Source organism: Perognathus longimembris, chromosome 3 (assembly GCF_023159225.1).
Source record: "Perognathus longimembris pacificus isolate PPM17 chromosome 3, ASM2315922v1, whole genome shotgun sequence".
Classification (NCBI taxonomy): Eukaryota; Metazoa; Chordata; class Mammalia; order Rodentia; family Heteromyidae; genus Perognathus; species Perognathus longimembris.
The window spans coordinates 120,149,210-120,167,551 of record NC_063163.1 but is presented as its reverse complement, the minus strand read 5'-3'; the positions used below and the strand labels follow the sequence as shown (position 1 = coordinate 120,167,551).

At 52.3% G+C, this 18,342-nt stretch overlaps 2 protein-coding genes across 2 annotated transcripts; one reads left to right on the top strand and one right to left on the bottom strand.

Annotated features, from left to right (window-relative positions):
• Nucleotides 1-4,297: 4,297 nt before the first annotated feature.
• On the bottom strand, nt 4,298-5,229 carry LOC125348055 (olfactory receptor 8D4). The gene is given in 2 exon segments (XM_048340998.1): nt 4,298-5,115; nt 5,118-5,229. Coding segments are annotated over 2 exon segments (930 nt in total).
• An 8,657-nt stretch (nt 5,230-13,886) lies between these two features.
• Nucleotides 13,887-16,107, top strand: Tmem225 (transmembrane protein 225). The gene is made up of 4 exons (XM_048340766.1): nt 13,887-14,214; nt 14,785-14,931; nt 15,165-15,299; nt 15,875-16,107. Exons 1-4 carry the CDS (start codon nt 14,040-14,042, stop codon nt 16,105-16,107), a joined length of 690 nt encoding a protein of 229 aa, XP_048196723.1. The 5' UTR covers nt 13,887-14,039.
• The last annotated feature ends 2,235 nt before the right edge of the window (nt 16,108-18,342 follow it).

Below are 18,342 nucleotides of genomic sequence, written 5' to 3'. Positions count from 1 at the left end.
CGTTAATGTTCGTCCAGCCCCAGCCTGGGTTGCAGCAACTCCCTGTGTCAGACTAGACTGAGCCCAGCGCTTAGACTCGAGCTTATCATGGCTAAAAACCTCCCTTGGACTCAATAAAGCTCCAAAGTAATTATGCCTTAATCCTAGAGTTGTGTGATTTTTCAATTTTATATTGGCGTGCGAGATTTTGTCTTCAACAGGCATTTCTACGTGTAATCCTGTGCAAACGTGTGGATTTCCTTTCTTCCAATCAAGTGCTCATTTAGCCTCAGGATGTTTCGTATAAAGCAGAGAATACTAACAATCAGAAGAATAAGAGAGCTGAATAGAGAGGGTCACAAGTTCAAGACCAGCCTGTGCCACCTAGTAACATAGATTTTATCTCAAGAAGGAGTGGGAGGAGGTACACTGGGAATGTGGCTTAGTGGTAGAGCGCTTGCCTAGCATGCCTGAAGCCCTGGGTTCAATTCCTCAGCAGGACATAAACAGAAAAAAGCCAGAAGTGGTGCTGTGGCTCAAGAGGTAAAGTGCTAGCCTTGAGCCAAAAAAACTCAGGGACAGTGTCCAGGTTCTGAGTTCAAGCCCAGAAAAAGAGAGATGGAGGAGGGAGGGAGGGAGGGAGGGAGGGAGGGAGAGGAAAAAAGGAGAGGAGAAAGTGGAGGAGGAGGAGGAGGAAAGGGTAAAGGAGAAGAAGGAGAGAGTAATTTAAGAGCTCTGCTTTTTCTCTTTGTGGCTGGTTGTGCCACTTGAACTCAGTCTTTTACCAAGGCTGGCACTCTACCACGTCGAGCCACAGCGCCACTTCCAGTTTTCTGGTGGTTAATTGGAGATCAGAGTCTCAGGGCTGGCTTTGAACCTCAGTCCTCAGCCTCCTGAGTAGCTAGGATGACAGGTGTGAGCCACCGACACCCAGCTTGATCTCTGTCCTCTTGGAGCATATTTCAGATGATTAGAAAAGAACCTTTTTCATCATTGGGAATGAAATAAAAAGAGAGAATTGAAAAGGTGAGTGTCTCTAAAAGTCTGTAGCTGCTCTGCCTTGGGGTTGGAAATTCCCCTACGTGGAGAGCTACGCATTTCCTTCGCCTTTGAGCTCTGACCCCTGGTCGGCTGGGCGTTTGCTAGCTCTGGGAGAGGACGCACGCCCTCAGTCAGGAAGGAGGAGATCACATGTTTGGAACCAGACCTCCCACACACACACACACACACCCCAGTACAGACCCTGGCTTTGATGCCCATTTTACTGTGAACATCTGGGAGAAATCTCTAATTGCTTCAGACAAAACCTGAAAAGTGGATTGTTTTCATCTGAGCCAAGGTAAATTGTCCTGCCTGGTGTCTGTCGGAGCCTGGGGCGGTAGAGTGGGGGTCAATCCTCCAGTACATACCTTACCCTGTGGGGGGGAGGGAATGGGGAGGGAGGAGGGTGGGAGGAAAATGCGGGAGGAGGTAACAAGCTGGATAAGAAATGTACGCACTGCCTTACGTATGAAACTGTAACCCCTCTCTACATCACTTTGACAGTAAATAAGTTAATATAGAAACAACCTGAGAGTAATAACAGTTGCCCTTCAAGTGAGGTAAAGGTGAGAGCAGGCACCATGTGAAAAGCATTCAGCCTGGTGCCTAGAAGAACGCCAGGCAGTGACGTGTTGAAGATTAATCTATGGGTGGCTGAACCTGGGAGTTTCTTGTCAGAAGGGAGGGTAAGTTTGGAAGGAAAATGCAGGCGCTTGCGAGTCAGTTCAAAAGGCCGGGCTTGAACCGAGAAGCCTGGTGGGGTGGGACGGATGGGAGGGCGACGGAAGGGCGACACTGGCCGGGACGCAGGCCCTGGGGAGCCCACAGGTTGTGTCGAAACCCTCTGTGCAACTACGTGAGGATCACCGGAAGATGCCTGGCGGGCCGCAGGTGCGTAGCAGGACCGCGCCGTCAGAGTGGAGGGGGCGGGCTGTGGGTCTCCACCCGGCTCTCCCTCCCTGTGAAGCAGCCGCGGTGCAGGGCGCGTTTCTGAGCCGGGAAGCCGAGAGATCGAAGCTAGGCTTTGGTACTTCCTAGCTGTTTAAGGGAGCTGTCTGAGTCACAGTGCATAATTTGGGGCTCCGCCCTCCGCTAGGAGCCGCACAGCTAAGTTTAAGTCGTCAAAGGGCCCTGTTTGAGCGGACACGGACTTGTGTGCCGAGAGGAGGCACTCAGTCTAGTTTTAATCTTGTTCCGTACCCCCGAGGTCACCCCACACAGCCGCTCAGGATGGACGCACAGCGGGGGTCAAGGACCCTCTGGGTCCCCCAGGTCGGTGAGTGCGGCCGGGCCCCCTGAAGGAGAGGAAGGCGAAGCAATTCGGGAGACGCCCCCACCCACTCACCTGCGGCTTCCCACTCAGGGTGTCGCCCGGCCGGCTGGGGTACAGACGTCAATTCAGGTCAAAGCGCTTACAGTGACAAAGGAGCCACGCCGCCCTTGACAGGGCTTCAGAACTGGAAGCGAGGGAGCTCGCGCACAAAGGGATTCTTGACGGGGGAGGAGGAGGAGGCCCTGTGGGATGGGACCTTGCCCGGGGCCTTACGAGGAGGGGCAGTGACCCAAGCCAGTGGTCCCTGAGGAATCAATCAGCTGCTGTCCCTGCAGACCACACCACAGCCTCCCCATTCACCAGGCGAATCATTTGCCTCCAGAATTCTTTGGTCCTCTCTTTCTCTGGGCACAATCTTTTTAAACCCACCTACTACACAGATCAAAGATTTAAATGCACAATTTTATTTTATTTTATTTTATTTTTTCCAGTCCTGGGGCTTGGACTCAGGGCCCGAGCACTGTCCCTGGCTTCTCTTTGCTCAAGGCTAGCACTCTGCCATTTGAGCCACAGCGCCTCTTAGTTTTAATATACATTTTCCTTCTTATTGAGGGTGAGCATATCTTTTTGCCCTTAGCATTTCTTATAGGGAAATTCCTGTTCCCTTTGCTTGCAGTTAGCTAGTGTTTTGACAGCAATTTACTTGAGGGGAGAGAAGGAAGGGAGACACACAGAGACAAAGAGACAGACATAGAGATAAACAGACAGAGAGACAAAAACAGAAGCAAAAGGTAAAAGGAGGGAGAGGAAAGGAAGAGAGAGAATGGAGAAGGAGAAGGGAAGGAAGAGAGAGGAGAGCAAGATAATAATTTTTAACTTGCACACTGTACACATAACCTGAGTTAAGAAATTTGTACAGCTCCTTAAAAGTAACAATAAAATGCTATTTAAAAAAATAACTCGTCTTTGCAGACTGGCTCTGTGCTAGGGCACGACAATTCCTCCTTGGCCATGTTTCCTTCTTGCACTGACCCTTGAGATCAACCCTAGCTGGGGTTGAAAGAGGAGAGGGTTCTTACGTCTTTTCTTGGCCTGTGTCTTGTCCTGAGTGCTTGTACGGCTATCATTAAATAAGCATTAAAAAAAAGTCTCTTTATTCCTGGGCTTTTAATACCCTTGCTTTTGTTGTTGTGTGTGTGTTTTTTTATTATCTTTAAGTATTGTACAGGGAGTTATAATTCAACATGTCATCTATGAGTACAACACATCTTGATCAATGTCACCCCCTTTCATCATGACCCCCAATCGGTCCCAACCCCACCCATGCGCCCAGTCTGCAGGCCTCAGCCTCCTGAGTAGCAAGGGCTGCGGGCTCGAACCACTGGCACCCAGCCTACGTCTGAGCTGCATTTCCAGACATCAAATGCGCTCCCTGAGGCGCCACTGGCTTTCCTTCTTGCCGAGTCTTCCTCACAGAATTCTCCCTTCACAGAACAGAACGTGGCCCTTGAAGAAGTCCTTTAGCATTAAACAAATGTAAAAAAAAAATTCTTCCACATGGATTACAAACTTTGGGGGATGACCCTCCTCACACTTAATATTTCTTACACAGATTTCCATCAGAGAAAAGTCATTTTGAAATTTGATGTGTGTGTGTGTGCGAGTGTGTTTTATTTTTCTCCTATGACTATGCCATACACCAAAGTTACACTTTATTCCTTTGGAGCCTGGATTCAGGAAACGAAGAGCCGAAAACCGAAGTTCAATCCCAGCAGTGAGACGAAGCATTGAATTGCGAATGCATACTACTCGCCACCCTGCCACACGTGCCACGTTCTGTCGCGTCCATCTCGCAAGTGCATGTGTTCAACAGTCCGAATACGCGCATCCCTCGATTGAATACGGCGTCTGGGCTCGGGTGTCCTTTGTGTCGTGACGATAAGATCACCTGCCCACCCACGCGAGGATGGCCGCACAAACAGCTGGTGACACAGAGACCGTGGGTTAGGAAGAGACCCTGCTGCGCGCCGGCTTCGCCAGCGCGGTCTTCACGTCCTTGTTCCGCAGGCTGTAGATGAGGGGGTTGAGCATGGGGATCACGGTGGTGTAGAACACCGAGGCCGCCTTCTCCCGCAGGACGGACGCGCGGGACGCAGGCCGGAGGTACATGGACATGAGAGACCCGTAGAACACGAGGACGGCAGTCAGGTGGGAGCTGCAGGTGCCGAAGGCTTTGGCCCGGCCCTGTCTGGAGTGGATGCGCAGGATGCTGGTGAGGATGAAGGCGTACGACGCGAGGATGGTCAGGCTGGTGGCGCCCATGTTAAACCCACCAATGACAAAGATCAGAAGTCGGTCGACGTGCGTGCTGGAGCAGGAGAGCTTCAGGAGTGGGGCGATGTCGCAGAAATAATGTTTGATGGTGTTCGAGCTGCAGAAGGACAACCTTAGTATACAACCCCCGTGAATCACCATGTCGACGAGGCCCACGGAGAAGACGGCGGCCACCAGCAGAAAGCAGAGCTGAGGGGACATGATGACACTGTAGTGCAGAGGGTGGCAGATGGCCACATAGCGATCGTAGGCCATGGCCGCCAACATGTAGCACTCGGAAATGACAAAGAGGCAGAAGAAGAACAGCTGGGCCATGCATCCCGAATAAGAGATCGTCTTACCCCTGCCTAAAAACCCTGCCAGCATCCGGGGGGTGATGACGGAGGAACCGCAGACGTCTATGAAGGACAACGCGCTGAGCAAGTAGTACATGGGCGTGTGAAGGTGAGGGGTCCGCCTGATCACGGCGATCATGCCAAGATTACCGCGGTGACGGCGTAAACCCCAAAGAACAGGCAGAAGAGGGGCAGCTGGAGCTCCGATTGCTCCGTGAGTCCCAAAAGAAGAAACTCGGTCACCGTAGAGCAATTGCAGACACCCATTCTCCTCCCAGAAATCTATGGGGCCGAGAGGAAGAGAGTCACGTTAGACAGGCGGACTTCTAGCCTGTCCCCAGTTCCCCGGAGACAGGGCATTTCAGCCGGAAATATACTGATTTTTGTCTTACGAGAACCAGGAAGCAGCACTGAAGTTGGATGGGGTCGGTGACCATATACCCACCATAGTTTTTTTGAGTGGTACTGGAGTTTTGAACTCAGGATCTAGCACTTTCTAGGCAAGCAAGCACCACGAGTAGTCTACCACTTTGCCGGTACCCCCAGCCCTTACTGCTTTATTTTTTAGGTTGTATCCCACTTTGCCCAGAGACAGCTTTGAATGGAGAGCCTCCAACCAGGATCCCAGGTAGCCGGGTAACGTCTCTGAGCACGGGGCCCGCTGCTCCGTGTGAGCCACGGCACCGGCCACGTGACATCCCCTCAGCAAACCACACAATTCCAGGTCCGGCATCTTAACCAGATTCCTGCATGAGAGTTGGAGAGGGCATTTTAGATCGCTCTCCCCTCGACTTGAAATGGTCTTTCTTCTTGCTCACTTCCTCCTCTCAGCCCTCTTTCTCCAGGCCAGAAAGCATTCCAGGATCGTGCAAAGCCTGACTCTGAAAGTGTCCTCAGTAAAAAGCCTCCCTAGATCAAGAATAAGAGTTGCACAAGGCTGGGAATATGGCCTAGTGGCAAGAGTGCTCGCCTCGTATACATGAAGCCCTGGGTTCGATTCCCAAGTACCACATATATAGAAAACAGCCAGAAATGGTGCTGTGGCTCAAGTGGCAGAGTGCTAGCCTTGAGCAAAAGGAAGCCAGCGACAGTGCTCAGGCCCTGAGTCCAAGGCCCAGGACTGGCCAAAAAAAAAAGAATAAGAGTTGCACAAGCTTTATATTCCATCATTTTCTCAACCATATGTGAATTCGAAGATTCCAGAGCCCGGTGGTGTGTATGTCAAATAGCTCGTAAGAACACATTGTGTTGCATTTTAGACAGAAATGTTATAGAAACTTGTCTTAAGAAACATTAAAATGAGCAACAGTAGTCAGCTGTTAGAGGCTCACATCTATAATATCCTAGGCTACTCAGAAGGCTGAGATCGGAGAATCTCCGTTTGAAGCCAGCCCAGGCAGACAAATCTGAGAGGCCCTTATTTCCTATTCAACAACTCAAACCTGGGAAGTGGAGATGTGGCTCAAAGGGTAAGAGCACTGGCCTTGAGTAAAAAAGCTAAACAAGGGCTTAGGTCTTGAGTTCAAGCCCCAGCATGGCAAGCACATGCACACACACGTGCACACACACACACACACACGTACACACACATGCACAGAGCAGAAATAGCCAGCATCTACTTTATTAAACAACACTAAGACGAAGAACAAAACTTTGTTAGTCAACATTTTCTACCACATTGGCTCAGCCCTGATTCAGAGCCAATGTATTTTCATCCATCTTAAAGCATAGCAGGATGTTTTTAAACACTGGGACTTTTAAAATTAATTTTCCATGTGTATACACATAGAAATACCATCATGTTACCCCTTTGGGACAGTACGTGTTAATAAAAGCAAACAACATAAAATGTTCTGCGAGCCTAATTTTAAAAATTTAAAACACATGGAATCAATTTTAATAATATTGTTTTATTTGATTCATATTCAGAATATCACCACTGCAACAGGTGTGCATTAGAAAAATTATAAGATATTGTGCAATTTTCTTTTTTCTCAAGAGGCAGGTCTTGGGATCCATACCGTATTTTCCATTGACAGCACAGCTCCAACTGAACTAGCCACACTTCAAAAGCTCTGCAGCCCCCAAGAGCTAGTGCTATACTCCTGGACAGCAAAGGTTTAGAATGAGATTTTTTTTAATATCTGAAAATATCAGTGTAATATCAGTTGTCCCAGGAGTCCGTGGGTGGAGGGAAAGCCGCTCAGTCATGAGATTGGGTGCCGGCCCTGCGCTACGCCTTACAGCTTAGCACTTAACTCATGGTAGACTCTCCGTGGGCTCTGTGTTTAAATCCGTAATTTAAAAAAAAAAAAAAAAAAGCAATAGTAATAGATACTTAAAGGATTGTAAATGAGAGCGCAAGTGTGCACAGTGAACAGTCTTTGTCACAGTGGGGCTGCCTGAACCTATTCGCAAAGCACTTCCTGGGATAGTGACTGTGCAGATTAGGGGCGAGGGCTATGGTGGGGGGGGGGGAGTGGGGAACACATACCTGTCCAAGGGAGGGACCAGTGGCTGCTTCCTTCTGTTCCTGTGACTCAGCTGGGTGCAAATGTGCAGCAGCCCCTGTGGGCGATCAGGAGTGAAACGTAGAATGTGCTTTAATACACTAGAAGCACGGTAATTGTGAAACTCGCCTTCTTCCCTGACAATGGATGGCGAGCGTCTCTCCTTTCCTCCAGTCTCGTCACTTTGCGGGTGAATGCGCCTTGCTTTAAAAGCATCTGTAGAGCCACGGGTAACAAGGACCTGGGGCTGTGACTCCTGGTTCAAGTATTTTATGTCTAGAAATCAGAAGACGACTTGGAGTCCCTGAGGCTTCTCGTCTCTTGGGCTTTGACGTAAGACTCCGTGTGTGGGGCCCCGTCCCCCGCTGGCCTCTCCCTGGGGCCCCCGCACAGCTCAGGCACACCGGGCGAAGCTTCCAGCGAGTCCCTTCTGAACTGTGCTCCGCACGGGGGGGGGGGGGGGGGCTGTGTCCTGGAGTCCCGCGGTGTGCAGGAGACAGGGCCCCCACCTGCACCCTCGCCGGCGCTGTCTGAGCTCAGAGAGGGGGGCCGGTTGCGCGACGGACTCTCTCTATGGAATGGCAGATCTCAAACTGAGACTCGGACCGTGAGATGCGCTCGCTGCAGGAGATTCAAGGGGACCGTCGGGTGTAGCTAAGGTTACAAGCAGAGCAACGACCACATCGGAAACAAGGATTACATGGAGCGCTTTGGGACTGGCTCCTTGAGTAGACTAGACGCAAGGTTTCTAGTGCCTGGTGACCCTGAAAACCAGTAATAGCCGGACCGCTGAGCTGCCCCGGGCCCGGTGCCGGCTCGCCAGGACATCGGGTAGAACGGACCTGGCCGTCTTTGGATGAGCCATTCCCGCTACCCTTGAAGTCAACCTAGGCACTTCTTTTCAGAAGCAAACAGCTGAATTTCAATCAGGCTGTGGGGAAGATTGAAATCTTATTTCATAGCACCTCATCATCAGCTGTAAAGTACCTACTGTGGTAAAACCAAAATTTCTGGGGGTTAGAGCAAAGGTGAATAAAACATGGCTCTTACCCTACCGATAGGTTATGGGTATTGAAACATGCTCCCAAATCAATCTCTGCTTCTGGGGAACGTGCCTGTGGGACCCCCCGTGTTCCTGTCTGCAAGTCCCACACCCCCCACAGAGCAGTGGACTTTGCCGGCATTTAGAGGTGGGTTGAAATAAGGGGCGGTTCCCCATCGAGTCCCGAGGGCCTGGCGCACCCCGCGGCTGGCACTCAGGAGAATCCGCGCCTCTGCATCGCACGCAGCCCCGCCGTGTTCTGTTTCCATCAGGACGGTTTGTGCTCGCCCATCTGCGAAAGGACACTCTGAAAAGGCAACCAGGCAAGTCACAAAGTGACACGACTTCTTCGCGGAAAGAAACGGGTCACGCACGATGGGCTCGTGGTACAGCAAGGGTAGGCGAACGGAACACGAAATTCCTGCTGAGCTACGAGATCAACCCCACGGGCGATGGGCCACTCTGCCTTTACTCATCCTGACAGGGGACTGTACGGAGGCCCGCTGCACGGAAACAGCCAGACTCAAGCTACACGCAAGAGAATCCAGGGCACCCACCACCAACGCGCAGATCCCGGTGCCAGGCAACCGGGGCCACCACTAGAGGCGCTTGTGTTCGTTGGGGTTGTAAATGACTCTAGCCGTGGTGGGAAATTGTATGGATGTCCCTCAAAAACAATCCAAAAATGGAACTACCATAGGATCCACTATCCATAATCACTATCTATAGCAGTACCCCTACTGGGCACAGACCCAAAGAAAGTAGACTGGCTGCACCGAGGAGCCCGGCACGCCTGTGTTCATTGTGGCTTTATTCACAGTAGCTAAGATACGACCACTAACTAACAAATGGGCAAAGGAATACTCTGCAGCCATAAAAGAGAATGAAACCCTACCACCTGGGACTCCGTGGATGGAACTGGAGACAACTAGGTGAAGTGAAATAAGCCAGATGCACATGGGGTGTCTATGTGGAAATGAAGTGATATAGAGATATAGACAGACAGACAAGATAGATAGATAGGTAGGCAGACAGGTGGTCAGACAGACAGATATCATAAAAGTCAAGGGTAGAGAAATTGCTACCTGGGAGTCAGAGAACAGAGGATCATAGTTCAAGGCCAGCCTGGGGCATAAATGTTTGCAAGTCTCCATCTCAACCAATGGATGGGTAGAGTAGCAAAGGGAAGGACAGTAAGAAGATCATAGCCCATACCCCACGCACCAAAGTGCTGGAGGGATGGCTGGAGTGGTATGGTACCTGCCTGGTGAGCGTGAAGCCTTGAGTTCAATCCCCAGTGCCACCAGATGAAAGGAGTACAATGGTTATCACCAGAGCCGGGGAGAGTCGGAGGGTAGGAGGGATGGGGAAGGTCTGTCAAGGTAAGATGGAAGCAAGAAAGTCTGGGTACCACCGAAAGAAAGGGTGTTACCGGAAACAATAACGTAACATACGTGTTGCAGTGCAAAGAGAAGGCTGTGGAGGATTTTACCATAAAGGAAGAATGTACGCTTGATGCAATTGGTAAGTTTAATCTGATTTAGACATTATAGAATGTATACATCAATTGAAAATGAAAGCATGCATTAAAATATGTGCTTTGTATTTTTACACACCAGTTAAAACAAATTGCATACATAAGTGTGTGATACACACTAAAGCAACAGTCAGTATGCAGAAATCACCCAGAGCCCAGGCTAAAAAGCTAGCCATGTCCTTCCTTCCAATCTTGGTAAGCCTGCTGTTGGGAGTTCCGCACCCCAGAGTTCAGGAAGAAAAGCACGGGGAAGCCCAGCATGGCGTGCGTCTGAGTGGGAAGATGGACGTCCCACGGACGTGTGGCGTAGGAGATTCGCGCCTGTCAACACCACGAACACCACCCCTTCCGGGGCCGCGCTGCCAGCTCCCAGCGTCGCGCACTGCCGAGAGCCAGGCGGCAGACACCCACCTTCTATGTGAAAGCTTAAAACCAAATTGAAAAGTGTCTGAGTGCGAGTCCCAGGAACACTGGTCCCCCTTGCCCTGGGTTCGAGGCGCAGGGCACCACAGCTGATCAGGCTGGTTCGTGTGGTTCACAGAGGGCCCTGACCAGGCTGGCTTAGCCACTGCCACGGGCTGAGAGAACAACCGCTTCCTTCTACTCACGGTCCCCAGAGCTCATGGTGCTTAGGAAAAGTTTTAATTGCCCCAGAGGGGACTTAGCCCATGACCCACAAGTGAATCTTGCCATCATTAAGGCCACAATATGAGTTCCTACTTTTCCGTAAAACAGTGGGAAGGTACATTTAGCTACATACACCGCTCCCAGTGGATCCTCCTCACTCCCTGCCCGCAAGCCCTCCTGCTTACGTGAATGATCATGGAGTCGGGTCGCCCACCCTCTCCCTTGAAGACCTTAGTAATCTCATGACTAGACCTGGATGTAACAAACACTCAGAGAGAGAGAGAGAGAGAGACTATGCATAGACTTTTCATCTTCAGGAGTTTTTAGGTCCATTTCTGAGACTTACTATCTGTGTACAGCGTTTAGGTCAGTCATCAGACCTCCCCAAGTCAAAGTTTCCTTATCGATAAGTTAGATACAAAAATGTGGCTTAGTGGTAGCGTGCTTGCCTAGTATGCATGAAGCCCTGGGTTCGATTCCTCAGTACCACGTAAACAGAAAAAAGCCAGAAGTGGCGCTGTGACTCAAGCGGTAGAGTGCTAGCCTTGAGCAACAGAAGCTCAGGGACAGTGCCCAGGCTCTGAGTTCAAGCCCCAGAACTGGCATATAGATGCCTACACTGTTCAAAAAGCAATGTACTCAATAAATGACTTACGTTCCTGTAACCCCCTGTACATCACCTATACAATAAAAATTTCAAAAAAAAGAATTCTTTTTTCATTTTTAGCGTGCTTTGAAGGACATATAAGAAATAAGCACAAAAATATTTTGTAAAAAAATAAAGGGCTACCTAGGCATTGGCGGCTCACATCTGTAATTCTTGCTACTCAGTAGGCTATGATCTGAAGATTGCAGTTTGAAGCCAGCCCAGGGAAAAAAGTCCATGAGACTCTCATCTCCAATCAACTACTCAGAAAATGCCACAAGTGGCGCTGTGGCTCAAGTGGTAGCGTGCTAGCCTTGAGTACAAGCCTCAGTGCCCAGGCCAAGTCCAAGCCTCAGACTGGCAAGAAAACAGAGGGAGCCTCTCACACATTTGCTGCTATAAACAGTGTCTCTTGGTGTCTTGTGGGGGAGGGATTGATATAGAACTGGGGCGGCCTCCCATGGGAAAACAATCCCACTGCAGCAGGAGGACGCGCACGCAGACGCCTGTGTGCTGAGACTGTAGACAGGGAACGCGGCACAGAGGTGGACATCTGCTCATGCTGGTGGCCACTTGAAATGTGAATACGTTTTTGCAGCCATGTGTAACATGCATGGACATGGACAAAAAAAGAGGGGGGGAGTGACATGCAAAAGGAATTTAATTGCTGCAGTAGGATACTAACATTTATGTACTTTTAACTATCCTATTGTCTTGTAGATATTTGCAATTGTAATTCATTTCTTACCATTTAGCTGTCTTGGTGCTTTTCAGTAGAGCTAGCTCTCCGGTCTTTCTCAGCTGCTAACTTAGTTTCTCCTTCAACTTGTGTCTCACTTGCCGTAAGTCCTCTCTCCTCCTCTGAGTTGGCTACAACGACTTTGAATTTTTGTTGACATTATCTATTTTAAACAAAACCTAAAAGAAGCTACGTATCTTTCATCCTGGGATCTTACTCTTAAGGGCCTATGGCACAGAAATAAAATGCATCAATGCAGAAGAATATCATCGCTTGAGCTGCAAATATCTGTCCCAGAAGGAGAGATGGAAGCCGTAGAGGGCAGATTCCAAGGCCCCGGGGCTGGCAAAGCTCTCGGGAGGCGGAACCAAGCAGGGAGCCCCGAAAGCTTGCTCCCACCGCTGCCAGACTCCTGACCTGAGGAACGCAGAGGCGGAGAGTTTACACACTGGAGAAAGAAGAGAAATCTCCATGGGACAGACTGCACCCAAAGCCAAACTGATGCCGGGGTCAGGGGTCAACTCTCTCGCCTCTGTCCAGGGGGGATGTGAAGGGCCGCCCGAATAATCTGGCACCGCCGTGGGGCTGGCTCGGATTTCCTCCATCGCCACACCAGCTCACCTCCACTCCGCTGGAGCGGACGTGGTTCCCAGGAGGACTGCCCTCTCAGGGGCACTCAAACACACTTCTGCCTGAGGTAGCATCACCATCTCTTAAAACCGCCCCACTGATGAGGTAGTAGAGGCAGGATTTAATCCCAGGACCAGGAGTCCATTTTCTTAACTATAAAGCCTTAAGATTCAATATACTGTGTTCAAAGAAGTGAGAAAGATAAAGAAAATATAATAGTATTAAAAGATGTGCCCGGCGCTGGTGGCTCACACCTGTCATCCTAGCTACTCAGGAGGCTGAGATCTGAGGATCCCGGTTCAAAGCCAGCCTGGGGCAGGAACGTCCATGAGACTCTCGCCAATTAAGCACCGGAAAACTGGAAGTGTCACTGTGGCTCAACGTGGTAGAGCACTAGCCTTGAGCTGAAGGGCTCTGGGCCAGCATCCAGGCCCAGAGTTCAAGCCCCATGGCTGGCAACAACAACAACAACAGCAACAGGTGCGTAAAGAGGTTGGAGAGACCGTGTGACATGTTTACAGAGTTCCCCATCCAGGAAACAGAGGAATAGGCAGAGAGAGGCATCTCGGAGATGACTGTCCAGGCATTGCTCTGCACCTGCTGTGTGTACCGACTGTCTTCTCCGTGTGCACCATGGACCCCACGGTGTACCATGAGACCACGGAAGAAAAAAGAAAAAGCAATTTCCCGGCCAAATACCCAAGGATCGCCGGTCTTGACATTAACACTCCAGAAGGGGGCAGTGTATCAAGCCAGTTTTCCAGTATCCAAGGCAATGGTCTTTTTCCTGGATATCTGCCTAGAAAGTTCTTTTCGGTGAGTTCCCACATGTATTCAGCGTTTCCTCCGGCAGTGCTGGCTCCGTGGTTCATGTCAACGATCTTGGAATCATATCTGAGGACCCCACCAACGCCCCGCTAAGCCCGGTCCACGCCATTCTAACCCAGCAACCAGGACCCCTGCAGCTGCGCCCATCTTCAAAGCCTCTATGTCCCCCTGTATCTGGTAACTCCCTCCAGCTGTGACCTCTGACCCTTCTGGGCATCTGATCGGCTCTCTCGGGATCCCCGAGCCTCTGGGTCCTTCCACTGCCCTAGGCCCCAGGGTCGAAGGTCACACCAGTGGGCCATTCCGAGGCAGTGGGTAGCCCTGGCAACGGGCCTCTCTCTCTCAACAAAGGAGTGGCGAGGGGAGCTTCCGTTCCGCGCCCGCTTCGGCCGCCGCCGCCACCCATGCTTCCGCAATCGCTGACGTCCAGAGTTTCCCCTTCTTGCTGTGAGTGGTCCAAACAAAGAGGAGACCTATGAAGTGTTGGCGGTGGCCTCAGCTAGGATTCCCCTCTCACCATGGTCCTAAAGAACAGAAACATACAGACCGCCAACATCCTCTTCTCCTCCTGGGCCTTAACCTTGCTGGTGATAGGCCTCATCATGGAGGAATGGGCTGAATTGCTTCCCAGAACGAAAAAGAACAAGATTAGCCACAGCCCGTGGAAGACATGTTGCACTGCCTTTTGGCCAGGTCAGAACTATTCTCCGTACAGGGGTGGGTGGAGAGGAGGGCTTCATCTCCCCTCGACCTCTGGAGCCTCGGTTCACCCCATAATCCCACGGGCCACTTCCCCAGACAGCGCGCCCCTACCCCATGGCCAGCACAGAAATGTAGACTCCTAAACCTCACCGTTGGTGTGTCGAGGAGAAAGGGTTAGAAGCTGACAGTCACTGGACATTTGAGACATCTTGGCAGGGGGTTCAACATGACCGGAATGAGAGGAATGGGAGGGGAAAGGGGAACTGGAACGAAGAACAATACGTTGTTCTGGTTCTAGGTGAGGAAGAGATGGACGAGGGTATGGAGTAACGAATGAATTCCGAGAAAAGGAGAGAAGAAAAGGCTTATAAGGACACTAGGACCAAGAACCTCCTCTAACTCTCTCCCAGCTTCTTTATTCTTTCCACCCTTCTCTCTCGATTATTTAACCAAAACGTTCACCTTGTCCCCTCCTTGACCTAGACGTCGGTGGGCCCTGGGGGGAAGGAGCCTCGAAGAACTAGCTGTCCGTCTCTCAGTACAGCTTCTGCTTTCCGACAGATGGGCTGAAGGCGATCAAGATGACCCTGGTGGTGGTCCTCAGCCTGGCCTTCCACCTGAACTTGATCATGGGCTTGCAGCTCACCTCCATGCTGCCGCAGAATAAGTGCGTCCACATCACCATTGCCTTCCTCGGTTTCATCACAGGTGGCGTCCCGGCTCCCCTGGGGGAGGGGCGGAGGAGGGGGGAGGGGAGACCTCAGGGCCCCCGTCTCTGGCTGTCTGGCCGTCTCGGCTCTCTGGATTCAAGTGTACACGCAGCTTTTAAGGCAGATCTGGAACCAAGGGGAGATGGGCAGTGGGGCGGCGTGGGGGCTGGGAAGCCGGGTTGGCTTGAGTGGCTGAGGAGGGAGCCTCTTCTTCTCCTCCCTGGCCACCAGGTTTCCTTCTGCTCTATGCACTGGTGAAATACTACCTTAAGCTAAAGCAAGGCCAGGCTGTGTACTTCTCCAGCTTCAGGACCACCTGGGTCTTCATGGCCACCTGCTTCGCGGTCATCATCTTCCTTACCTGTGGTGAGTCTCTGGGGCCCTGGGAGAGTGCTGAGGACCAAGTCCCCCATGCGAGAGAACAGGGTGAAAGGATCGGATGGGGCAATGGAAGAAAAGGCGCCAATGTGAATTTCAAAAAAGCTCCGTAGTGTTCTCGCTGGTGGCTCGAGTCTCAGGAGGCTGAGATCTGAGTGGGGGGATGGGCAGCCGGCTCAGGCAGGAGAGACTCGGACTCCCCCTGGCCACCAGAAACAAGGAGAGCCACGACTCCCCTGGTAACCTTGAGCGCAAAAGCTGCCCAGGCCCTGGGTTCGAGCTCCAGGACCTGGAAGGACAGTTCCTGGAGGGAGCTAGAAGTTAGGCCTGGCCGCAGAGGTCTCCGAGCCTGCCTCGGATGGCAGCTCCTCATACCACTTCCCACCGCGAGGGCAGCGTGGGCTCCTTCCGGAAGAATCCCGCTCAGCTGCTCCGCCAAGCGTGGACGCCGTCTCTCCCGCCGGAACCCCGACGGCCCCGCGTCCGGGCGGTGGGGTGGCGCCGGCGTGCCCGGGCGTGGCGCGTGCGGGTGGCCAGCGCCGCCCTCGGTGTGTGCTTCCCAGGTGTGCTCTCGCTCCTCCAGTGCAAGCAGTCCCTCCAGAGCTGCAGCTGCCTGCGGCTCCGGGCCTCGGGCGCGCGTCTCCCCCTGGCCCGCAGCTCCATCGAGGTCATCTCGGAGCGCGCGGCCGTGCCCCGCAGCATCGTCCGCGTCCACTCCACCAACACCACCTCCAAGGAGGAGGAGCTGCTGGGCAGAGCCAGCGCCCCCGAGCGCCACGTGTCCTGGGCTGTGTGAGCGGGGAGGTGGGGCATGTCTGTCCGCGCACACCAGCAGGATGGGAGCCGCGGTGTGTATGTGCGCGTGTGCGTGTGTGCGTGTGTGTGTGTGCTGTGCAGACCTTCAAGCCATCCCATCTGTGTTTGGCATTACATGAACAGTGATGAATGGGTTGTGGGGGGCGGGGGGATCTACAAAAAACGATTCGGAAGATGGTTTTTTAAAAAATTAAATTCCTGGCCTGCTAAGCACATCATTTCTTCTGCAACGTATTATTACTGGAATGAATGTTATATAAACCGTACTTGCTGTGCTGCTAAGTCATCACTTTGTCCCCCAAACACGTTTCTACTTCCTCTTGGGGACGGTGGTGTTGATCCTCTTGGCTGTCGTGACCTCCGACCTCTGCCTGGCCCCTGCACTATGACATCGTCATGAACCGCAGAGCCTGCCTCCCCGCTGGTTGTAGGGAGCTGGGGTGCTGGGTGGGTATTTCCGTCTGCATGGTGGCATGCGACCGGAAATAAGTCTTTACTGCAGGAAGAAAGTAGGGTAGGGCGACCCTGTTTTCCGTGACCTTGCCCTCTCCTCCACGTGGCGTGCGCAGATCCTCGGCTTGCTGGGGGGGCTCCGCTCCACCCTCCAGCCCGGCATTCAGCGGGGGGCGGGGGGCCATGGCTGCGGCTTTCCCAACCCGCACCCCCACATCACCGGAGCCTGCGCTGCTTTCTGGAGCCTCGTCGCCCTGTCTGTGAGACCCAGGCGGGGCCACCCGAGGGACCGCTGTGGTCCCCGCCGCCCCTGTGACCTGTGACACGGGGGCCAGGAGCCTCAAGGCACAGCAGCGCATGCCCGGAACACCGAGTGCATCTGGAGACTCTGCAATCGCCACGCCACACAGAAATCCCTGCTCCCATCTAGCGGGAGAAGAACACGTGGCGGCAGACACTAGCTCGTGCATTCCTAGTTCAAAACCATGACCAGTGCCAACAGTGATTGACAGGCCACCAATTCTAATTCCAGTTAGTCTCCTGGGCTGTCCAGGGACCGCGTCCACATTACAACCTGAACCCCAAAGCCTCCGTCTCTGAATGAAAAAAGAGATCAGAAAATATGGCTACTTGTACGCGTAATGTTAGAATCTCTAGCTTCCCGTGAGGCATTCTTGACCATTTCAAGACACCAAGTTTTGTCTTCTCTTCACCAGGTGAAGTAAAAGCGTGGTCAGCAGACAAGTGAGGTGAAAAGAGATAGAACTGCAGATTGTATCAGGTCTATCTCTGTACTTAAAGGAGAGATTATTGGTGAGAAAAGAGACATAAGTGGGGTGAATTAGTGGTGGACCGATTGAACTGGAGGTCCCTGTGCAATATTTGACTGTAAGCAGTCCACTGATAATAATGTGGAGCTTGGGAGGCGACTGGAGCTAGTTGTCATTTACAGAGTCACCTTTCTAGTCCTCAGAGGCAAGAGCCACCAGCACCCAGAGCGGGGACCTGGAGACCTGGTGATGAGACCTGGTGATCACTATGATGGGGTGTGTCGAGGCTGAGTTTTGGTGTTAAATAAGTTCTCTAAGGAAGCTTTCTCTGAGGAGGCAATGCCAGACTGAAGATGTCTAAGCAGGGAAGCAAACATGGAACACTGGAAAGGAAGCCTTAGTGTTATGTCGGGGTCTCTAGCACCCCCCTCCCCCACCCCCACACTCCCCCCAACCCGCGGGAGAGACGGGGAAGGCACACCCCGACCGGGCGAGCCAAGAAAGGAAAGGGTCAGCAGGCCGGCCGCACCCAGCCCTCCCTCACTGGAGGACAATCAGACGGCCTGGGAGTCTTGTTGGTGCAAGATCTCGTTTATTGGGGAAGTATGTGCCACTAATATAAGGCACAGGAGCCAATCAGGTCTCAGATGGGCAGGAAGGGGCGGGGTGAGCTGTCCATCAAGGGCGGAAGAGCCGGGGGTCACCGCCCACAGAACCGCCTCCGGGTTATCACCAAAGACACTTGTAGCAGCTGCGCGTTGTTGTGAGGCGCCACCATCTTAGCCACACGTGGCCCCAAGACTGAGAAACAGGTGGGGCCGTCTAGTTGACTTCCAGGTGTGCCCCACAGTGTTACGAGAGGCAGAAATCAGCTGACAGCTGCGTGGCCAGATTCCCAGGATTCCATGAGGAACAGGACAGAGACCCAAGTCTATTGAGCCAAAACACAGAACACCGCGAGGCATAGGAATAGCATGCAAGAAAATGTCTCC

What these genes read in the sequence shown, in the direction of transcription:
- Tmem225 (XM_048340766.1), top strand. Translation starts at nt 14,040, where the DNA reads ATGGTCCTAAAGAACAGAAACATACAGACCGCCAACATCCTCTTCTCC. An exon ending in TTGCACTGCCTTTTGGCCAG is followed by an intron (nt 14,215 to 14,784) that starts GTCAGAACTATT and finishes GCTTTCCGACAG; the next exon opens with ATGGGCTGAAGGCGATCAAG. An exon ending in CATCATCTTCCTTACCTGTG is followed by an intron (nt 15,300 to 15,874) that starts GTGAGTCTCTGG and finishes TGTGCTTCCCAG; the next exon opens with GTGTGCTCTCGCTCCTCCAG.